Here is a 9,462-nt window from a genome sequence, read left to right as displayed (position 1 = left end):
AGTTGGGGGGATAGACAGACAAAGGGAAAGAGAAGGAGGGAAGGAGGGGGAAAGAAAGAAAAAGAGACAGATAGACAGGAGAGGGAGAGACACAGAGAGAGACAGACTGAGAGGGAGGAAGAAAGAGAGAGTTGGAGAGAGGGAGAGGGAAAAAGAGACAGAGATAAAGACAGAGATAGAAAGAAAGGGGGAGGCAGAGACAGAGAGGGGAGAGGAAGGGAGAGGAGGGGAGGAAGAAGGGAAGGAGGGGAGGGAGGGTGGAAGGAGGGTAGAAGAAGGAAAGGTAGGTAGACAGGTTGGACAGAATGATCTCTGGTTTCCTGCAGATCTGTCTAGGAGCCAATGGAGCCAGAGCTTCATGTGGGAGGGAGAAGGCCTGTGGGAAGCCTCTGGGAACCAGGAGCTGGTTCTGGGCCTGGCCTTCTGCACAGCCCTGGGTTAGCTGGGAGATGAAGGCCATGAGCCCTTCTCCAACAGGAGGAGAATGTGATTGCCAGGGGCCAGAACAAGGCTGTTTGAAGGATCAGTATATAAGAGAGAGAAGAGGTTTCAAGTTCCTTCAAAGCAATTACAATATTAATAACTTGTATTTCCGATTGGGTTTTGCAGCTAACCAAGCTCTCTCTCCTTTGGCTTTTCCTTTGATGCTTACACAGGCCCTGGTAGACAAGCAGAGCTAGTCTATCCTTTATTATCCACTATTGTGTGCAAAAAAACTGCCCAGGAAGGGGAGGGGGTGTCCGGAGGAGAAAAAACAAAGGTAAATAAGATAATCTTTGCCCTTAAGGAGTTACAATTGATCTTAATCTTTCAGAGCTCATTGATAAACAGGAATAAAAAGGTTGCTAGCCTGTGATTCCTTTGTGGTTGTAAAAAAAAGAAAAGAGAAACCTAACTGGGGTAAGTCTACAGGAGCTTTGGCCTGGCTTTTCTTCCCCTGTTCAAATCTAATCTCAGATACTTATTAACTGGATTCTGGGCAAGTCTCTACACCTTGGTTTGCCTCAGTTTCCTCAACTGTCAAATGTGTTGGAGAAGGAAATGCAAAACACGCCAGTGTCTTTGCCATGAAAACCCCAAATGAGATCACAAAGAGTTGGACAGGACTGAAATGGCTGATCCAGCACCACCACCAAAATTTAAAGGGGTGAACATCACTTTCACTCCTTTAATAGTGTAAAAACAAATAGCTTAGGGCCTTCCCTGTAGGGTAGCCTCATTATATCCTAGAATCTCCCCAGCTCTCCTCTTCCCAAAGGTCTTTGCCTTGAAACCTTTTTAAATGACCCTTACCTTCTGTCTTAGAATAGACAGTAAGTGTCAGTTCCAAAGCAGAAGAGCAGCAAGAGTAGGGGGTCACACAGCTAAGAAGAGTCTGAGGTAAGATTTGAATCCAGGACCTCCCGTCTCCAGGCCTGGCTCTGTCTGCTGAGCCACTTAGCTGTCCTGGTCTTTAAATCCTAAAGTGTTCCTTTTTTGCATGTTGCTAGCCTGGGAAATAGGAAGAGGCTGAGCTTCATTTCTGTTTTATCAAGATAGGGAGGATTGCAGGTGTGAACTCCATTCCCTGTTCCTGTGTCAGGGAGAGAAACTTCCTCTTCCATAGTGTAGAGGGGAGAAGAGCTGACTTGGGGGTCATCAGTTTCCAGCTGGAAGGGACCACAGAAGTCATCTTGCCCAATCTCTTCATTTTGTAGATGAGAAAACTGAGGCCCAGAAAGGTAAAAGGTTTGCCTAAGGTCCCAGAGAAGAAGTGGCCAAATAGTGATTTGAACCCAGGCCCTCTGATTTGAAATCCAGTTCTCTCTCAAACCAGATCAGTGGAGAGAACCAAGGGTGGAATTCTGGAGCCCAGTTTCCATGGGAGTTCCTCTTAAATATCTAACGCCCCCCCCCCCCCCCACCTTTTAAAGAACTCTTACCTTATGTCTTCAAATCAGTACTAGAGGGGGAAGCTGGGTGGATGGAGCCAGGCCCAGAGACAGGAGGTCCTGGGTTCAAATATAGCCTCAGATACTTCCTAGCTTGTGTGACCCTGGGCAAGTCACTTCACCCCCAATGCCTAGCCCTTTTACTGCTCTTCTGCCTTAGAACCAAGGTACAGTATTGATGCTAAGACAGAAGGTAAGGGTTTAAAAAAAAATCAATACTAGGTAAAGGTTCCAAGGCAGAAGAGCAGTAAGGGCTAGGCCATGGGGGTCAAGTGACTTACCCAGGGTCACACAGCTGGGAAATGTCTGGGGCCAGATTTGAACCCAGAATGAACTCTCCTTTTAATTCTCCTTGATTGCAAAATGTCATTAAATGATGATTAAAAATGGCACTCGCGTGCCATTCACGAAACAAAAGAAGCTGAAAAGAAAGTCATTCTCCTTGGTCTTGTTCTTGGCAGCCTTCTTGGGTGCTTCCTCTGCCGGCCTCTGCCCCTCCCTGGTCTTCCCCAGCCCTCATCCAGCCTCTTTCCTGTCTCCTGCAGACGGTGGTCCGGGGCAGCACCATCGAGGTGGAGGGCTACATCTCTGGGCTGCTCAATGACATTCAGAAGCTCTCTGTCATCAGCTCCAACACGCTTCGGGGCCGGAGCCCCCCCAGCCGGAGGCGAGCCCAGTCTCTGGGGCTCCTGGGGGACGAACGATGGGGCCCCGACACAGACCTGTACCTTCAGAGTCCCCGGCCCGAGAGGGCCGACTCTTACGGGATCTACCTCAACTGCAATGGGGGAGCCAAAGCGGGCCGCGGAGAGATCTTGTGGCCAGAATACCCAGCCGAGCAGGCCCAGCCCAACGGACTGGTGATGAAAGCCCAGTCGCTGGGGCCTGCCGAGTTCCAGGGAGCCGCTCAGCGCTGCCTCCAGCTTACGTCCTGCCTGCCCAGTCCCCCCTTGGGGCCCTCCCCTGGCCTCCCCTTGAGCAGGAGCGGCAAGGCAAGGAGGCACCATCCAGAGGACCGCAGACCCCAGTCCTGCCTGGTGGGGCCGGCCGTGGGCAGGCCCGGCGGAGAGGGAAGCCCCAGCCCCAAGGCTCAAGAAAGCGGCTTGAAGAACAAGCTTTTCCGTAGCATGTTCATCTCGGAAGGTGGTGGCGGAGGCAAGCCAGCCCCTGCTGCAAAGAGCAAGGTAGGGGGGAGCCGGGGAACGGGCCGTGCGACAGGACGAGGGGAGAGAGAGCGTGGGGTCTGGGGGCGGCCACGGGCCTTGGAATTGGGCAGACCCGAGTTCAAAAGCCACCTCCATCCCCCTGGGTGAGACGCTTCCCTTCTCAGCATCGGCTTCCTTCTCTGTAAAATGAGTGAGCCAGACTCGGGTCTGGAAGTCTCTTCTGGCTTTCTTTCCACAGCCCTGAGATTCTGACCCTCCAGACTTGGAGGAGAGGCTGGGGAAAGTGTGGCAAGGCTGCAAGGGCCCATTCAGGGTTCCATAGGAAGGAACGAGGTCTCCGTGCACACTGGTGACCCTGGCCATTCACCCCTACAGTGCCCATGGGGATGGGGCATCAAAAGCCAAAGAAACTGCCGCAGCAGCAGCACGCTGTCTGTTTTGTTATGACTCCAAGGGGCACTCGGCATCCTGGGAGAGGGCAGCCAGGTGGCACAGCGGGTAGAGGTCCAGGCCTCAGGCAGGGAGACTCCGCTTCCTCAGCTCCAATCTGGGCTTGGACATTTATTAACCGTATGGCCTTGGAGAAGTCACTTTACCCTGTTTGCTTCCATTTCCTCTTCTGTCAAATAAGTAGGAGAAGGAAATGGCAAACCACCCCATTCTTTTTGACAAGAAAACCCCAAATAGGGTCACAAAGAGTCAGATACCCCTGAAATGACTGAACAACAATAGCTCCTTGGTGGTGTGAGAGGTAAAAATTATGGTTGGACTGAATATTTAAGAGTTTGGGTCCCCAGGAATCAATGACCCAATTCCAAAATTGAAGACCCAAGTCAGGATGACTTTTATGGTGGTTTATTTACAATTAGGAAGAGTGAAGTTAGGGAAAATGAGAGAGAGAGAGAGAGAGACAGAGAGAGAGAGAGAGAGAGAGAGAGAGACAGAGACAGAGACAGAGAGAGAGAGACAGAGAGAGAGAGACAGAGAGACAGAGAGACAGAGAGAGACAGAGAGAGACAGAGAGAGACAGAGAGAGAGAGAGTTACTCCTGCCTGGTCTGGAGGCCGGAACCAGGCAGGGCTTCAGAGGCCCCAGCAGAGGGGCACAGAGGTTAATTAAACAAGGCTTCTAGTCAGGAGTCTTCCAAGGCAGGCAGCCTCTTCAGAGAGGCTAGTGCCTCCAGAAAAGCCAAGGAAAGGGAGTCAGCCTTTCACTCACCCACCTGACAATCCAAAGGGAAGCAGTCTGAGGTCTTGAACCCGAGCTCCTTCAAGGCCAAGTTCGAAGGGCGAAATTCTCCCCACAGGAAGTTACCATCATATTGAAAAGATAGTTCTTGGCGCCACTTCCTGCATCCGCCCTCCAGTCCAAGTGGACAAAGGGCAGCTTAACCTTTTTTCAGACTGCTCAGGGGGCAGTTTTTGATTCATCACTCACTAGCACATGTGGGTCATAGACCTCCTCTTCCCCACTTAATTCTAAGTTGGGTGGGGTAACATGTTCCTGGTGGCTAAAGTCTAAAGAATGAATAGGGGGAGAGCTAATTCCATCTTCACAGTGGGACCTACTTCCTCTCATTGGGCATACCAGAGAGAGCTTTGGGTCTGTTGTCAGAAAGACCCGAGTTCAAATCCTTCCTCAGTCACGTACTAGCTATGGAACTGGGCAAATCACTTAGCCTTAGTTTCCCAGTCTAAAAAATGGGGGCAGTAATAGCCGTTTCCCCACCTGAGTGTTGTGAGAACCAAAGGAAATACCAGGAGAAGAGCTTGTCTTCCTTAAAGCACTTTTGGAGACTAGCTCTTTGTATCAATACTCTCATTATTTCTTCAGGGCCCCAGGTCATTATCAAGTTAAAGATCAAGGGTATTTTAAAGTCAAGTCATTTCAGTCGATCTTTGTGACCCCATTTGGGGTTTTCATGGCAAAGAGCAGTTGACCATTTCCTTCTCCAGCTCATTTTACAGATGAGGAAACTGAGGCAACCATAGTTAGATGGCTTGCCCAGGGGCCTATAGCTAATACATGTTTGAGGCCATTGGGTCTTCCTGACTCCAGAAACCAATGCTTGCCCCCTTTTAAAGGGCACATAACCCTGAATACCCACCCACCCAAGTCCCCTGCCTGATCAATCAATCAATCAATCAATCAATCAATCAACAAGTGTTTTTTAAGCCTTATTCGAGGCACTGGGGCTTCTGGGACAAAAGCAAAATAGTTTCTGCCCTCTAGGAGCCTACATTTCTTGCCATGGGGTAGGGGGTGGGAGGCAACACAACGTGTGTATATATAAATATATTAAACAGGAAATGATAGAGAAGATCATCAGGCCCAGTATATGTGTGTTGGGGATGGTGGAGAATCAGAAAAAGTCTCCTAAAGAAAGATGCTTAGGCTGAGTGTGGAAGGAAACTAGGGATCCTGGGAGTCTCAGAAAGTACAGTAGCACTTTGCTGTAAGTGAACTCAGCACAGGGGAAGTCAGGTATACTCAATTGACAAACAAAGAAAATTAAGAGTAGAAAAATACATAAAACAGAAATGTTAATTATATGCTAAATCGTCCCCATTTTCCCAAGCAGTTCAGCCAATCATTTTCATTCTTGCTGAGAAGCCTTCGTGTGTCATTCATTGTTTTACACCAGACACTGGCTCTGGCATCAGTCTTTACCCAGATGTCCAGCTTGTAGCAAGTTGTGTTCGAGTCAGAACAATGCTGCTCTTTGTTTCATTAATGCTATTAGTAATAATAGCCCCAAAGTACAAATAGTGATGCTGATAGCCCAGATAAGCTTTAAGAAAAGTCGCCTAGTGTCCAGGTATGCTCATACAAGAAATATTGATTAAATTCACTGTTTTACACTATTTTCAACTTACCCAAAGAGTCTTAAAACAGATTGGTCATGTAAAATTGTCCATTTCAAGTATGGCAGGTGGTCAATGCAAAGGCATGGAGATGGGAAATGGATTTGAAGAAATGCTCAGTAAAATGCCATGTAAAGAACAGTAATGGGGAATAATAGGCCAGCCCAGGAGATCTGGGGGATCCCTGCCACTGAAGTCTGTTTCAGAAGGCTCACGGCAGACTCCCCCTCATGCTCAGACACATTCTGCTACCTTGGGGCTTTCCTAGATGGGAAGACCAATGGGGACTGGAATGATCCTTCCGAATCCCTCTGGTGACCCTCGGAGAGTCTCTTAATCCCTCTACCTTTCGCCTTCCTCACCCACGAAACAGGGACAATGATAGCATTGACCTTAGTGGGTCTAGTAAGATGATATATGTGAAGCACTGGGCAGCCTTCAAGAGGTAGATGATATTCTTAGCTGGCATTTACATAGCTCTTTGAGGTCTGTAAGGCACTTTACATAGATCATCTCTTTTGATCTTTACAATAAATGTCAGCTATTATTATTGGTATCATTATTCTTGCTTTTCCCTTAGAGATGTCAGAGCCAGGGGAGAGGGAGGTGTTAGGAGAGACCTGTACTGTTTCTCATGGAATATTGTAGAAGAGATTTTAGAAGGAATCTATCCGAGATGACTTCGAATCCTGACTCGGCCATCTGTGTGACCATGGACAAATCATTTGATTCCTAGGAATCTCAGTTTCTTCATCTGTAAAATGGGGAAGGGGTTTGGACTGGATAACCTTTAAGGTCCCTTCCTTAAGGTTCTAAGACACAGAATACATTCATCTCAGAGGATAGAGGATGGAATATGTGAACTTTGGAAGACCATTCCAAGCACTAGTATTCTTTTTTTCTTTTTTAACCCTTACCTTCTATCTTAGGAACAACTCTAAAACAAAAGGGCAAGAGCTAAGCAAAGAAGGTTGTGAATCACACAGTGAGGAAGGTTCTGAAGCCAGATTTGAATCCAGATCTTCCCAACTCCAGGCATGGCACTGTAGGGATTAAATTTATGGTTGGGCTAAATATAAGAAAATGTAGTCACCAATTCAAAAATAATTAAGACAGCTTAAGTAAAAAATGACTCTTTAGCAGCTTTATTTACAAAAAGAGAGGAAGAGTGAAAGTAGGGAAATGTGAAAGAGGGCAGAGTAAGATATCTAACTTAACACACTAAATATTTGCTCCGGCCCCCTGGCTCAACCCAGGCAGGGTTAATTAGCCTTCAGCCAGAGGGGCTGGTCAGTGGTGAATACCCACATGGCCTCCTCCAAGATGGGGAGGCCTCTCCAGAAACTAATATTTCCAGAAGCCAGGAAAGGAGTCAGCTTTTCACTCACCTAAGCAGTGGCTCCAAAGGGAGATCCAAGAGCAGTCTTACCAGAGTCCCTGGTCCTCCCTGCTCCAGATTCAGCCCAAAGACCTCCTGAGAGGACTCTTTTAAAGACCTTTCTTAACACCACTTCCTGTCCCTTCCTCCACTTTACAGGGACTAATAGCAGTCCTTAAATTTGCTTAGTACTGCCCAGGGGGGCAGCCAGTGGCTTCTAGAGGTGTAAACCACTTTAGTGGGTGGTTTGTGGACCTCCCCTACTTAAACATTAAGTAGGGTATCTTTGCTTTTGGTTGATTAAATTTAAAAGTAAGAAGGGGAGAGTTAATCCTGTCTTCATAGTACTCTATCCACAAAACCACTCAAATACCCAAAGCACTGGATCCTTTTTTTTCCCCTCTAAACCCTTACCTTCTGTCTTAGAACTGATACTAAGTATAGGTTCTAAGGCAGAAGAGCCTTAAGGGCTAAGCAATTGGGGTCAAGTGACTTGCTCAGGGTCACACAGTTAGGAAGTATCTGAGGCCACATTTGAACCCAGGACCTCCCAACTCCAGGTCTGGCGCTTTGTCCACTGTGCTACCTCGATTCTCCAAGCGCTAGGATTCTTGAGGGAAGCTATATGGGAACTCCTGTATCTATAGCTTGATGACAAGCCAGAAGAAAAAAAAGTGTTCATGAGCTTTGATGATGTCTAGACAAGCCCAGGATCTATCAAGGATCTTTCGCTAGGAATCAAGGGTCTAAATCTCTTGCCCAGGCTAACTGAAGTGGTCTGCCTCCACCTCTACCCCCTTCTACCATTGGTTGTTCACTGGTTTCAGTCATACCCAACTCTTTATGTTCTCATTTGGGGTTTTCTTGGGCAAAGATACTAAAGTGGTTTGCCATTTCCTTTCCAACTCCAACTATTGACAGATGAGAAAACTGAGGCAAATGAGGTTAAGTGACTTGCCCAGGGTCACACAACCAGGAAGTGTCTGAGGCTGGATTTGAAATCTGAAAGATGAGTCTTCCTGACCAAAGGCCTGGCCCTCTATTCAAGCACCAACCCACTATCTTAGTTGGGTTCAATATAATAAAGAAATTGTTGACATTGACCAAGGCTATTAGGAGACTGAGACTCATTAGCCCTGAAGGGTTTTTAAAAATAAGTCAAATTCAGGGCAGCTGGGTGTCTCAGTGGATAGAAAGCCAGATCTAGAGTTGGGAGGACCTAGGTTCAAACATGGCCTCAGACATTTCCTAGCTGTGTGACCCTGGGCAAGTCACAAACCCCCATTGCCTAGCCCTCGCCCTTCTCTCTTAGAGTTGTTACTAGGTCAGAAAGGAAGGGGTTAACAAAAAGTCAAATCCCCTCATCCAGTTTGGTGCACAGTAGTTCCATTAGAGACAAAGCCAGCTGACTTTTCAAGGTCATTTCCAGCCTCCTGATCACATATTTCCACACCAAGCATGCCCTGAGGCCAGAGTTTGTGCTCCTGCCTTTCATGGCCAGGGAAAAGCAGGGGTCATTTTTACATTCCTGGTTAGAACCTCATAGCAGGGAAATACTCAGAGGAAGAAGCAAAAGAGAGAAAGAGTGAAAGTAAGAGCTCTCAGGATGGGATCTGGCCCCTGAATCTAGTGGTTAGAGGGTCCAGGATCTCTGCTGGGAAGGATGGAGGTCATGGCTTTATGGAAGCTTCAGGAAGTCCTAGGAAATTCTCTATAGTCTATAAGACTATAAAATCTGCACTGGTGAAGGGTGTTTCCTCTACCAGTGAAATCACAGGTCATATCTGAAATAAAGTATTGAAAAAGAAGAATGATGTGGTCAGAACTGTGCCTTGGGAAAATTATTTGGTATGGGGTAGCTAGGTGGCTCAGTGGATAGAGTGCCAAGCCTGGAAATGGAAGGTTCTGGGTTCAAATGTGGCCTCAAACACTTCCTAGTATATGATCCTGGGCAAGTCACTTAACTCTATTTGCCTAGCCCTATCTTCTCTTCTGCCTTGGAACCAGCACTTAGTACTGATTCACAGGAAGGAAGAAAGGAAGGAAGGAAGGAAGGAAGGAAGGAAGGAAGGAAGGAAGGAAGGAAGGAAGGAAGGAAGGAAGGAAGGAAAGAAGGAAGGAAG

At 47.5% G+C, this 9,462-nt stretch overlaps 1 protein-coding gene across 2 annotated transcripts in view; it reads left to right on the top strand.

Moving 5' to 3' along the window:
- LOC123237916 (serine/threonine-protein kinase PAK 6) overlaps positions 1-9,462 on the top strand; it is a 39,382-nt gene that overhangs the window by 4,598 nt on the left and 25,322 nt on the right. For both annotated transcript variants that reach the window (XM_044665133.1, XM_044665132.1), the window contains exon 2: positions 2,477-3,115. In XM_044665133.1, the coding sequence (XP_044521068.1) occupies positions 2,477-3,115 (639 nt within the window). The remainder of the gene's footprint in view (positions 1-2,476; positions 3,116-9,462) is intronic.

This window comes from Gracilinanus agilis, chromosome 2, assembly GCF_016433145.1.
Source record: "Gracilinanus agilis isolate LMUSP501 chromosome 2, AgileGrace, whole genome shotgun sequence".
Classification (NCBI taxonomy): Eukaryota; Metazoa; Chordata; class Mammalia; order Didelphimorphia; family Didelphidae; genus Gracilinanus; species Gracilinanus agilis.
This window is presented reverse-complemented; position numbering and strand designations above follow the sequence as displayed.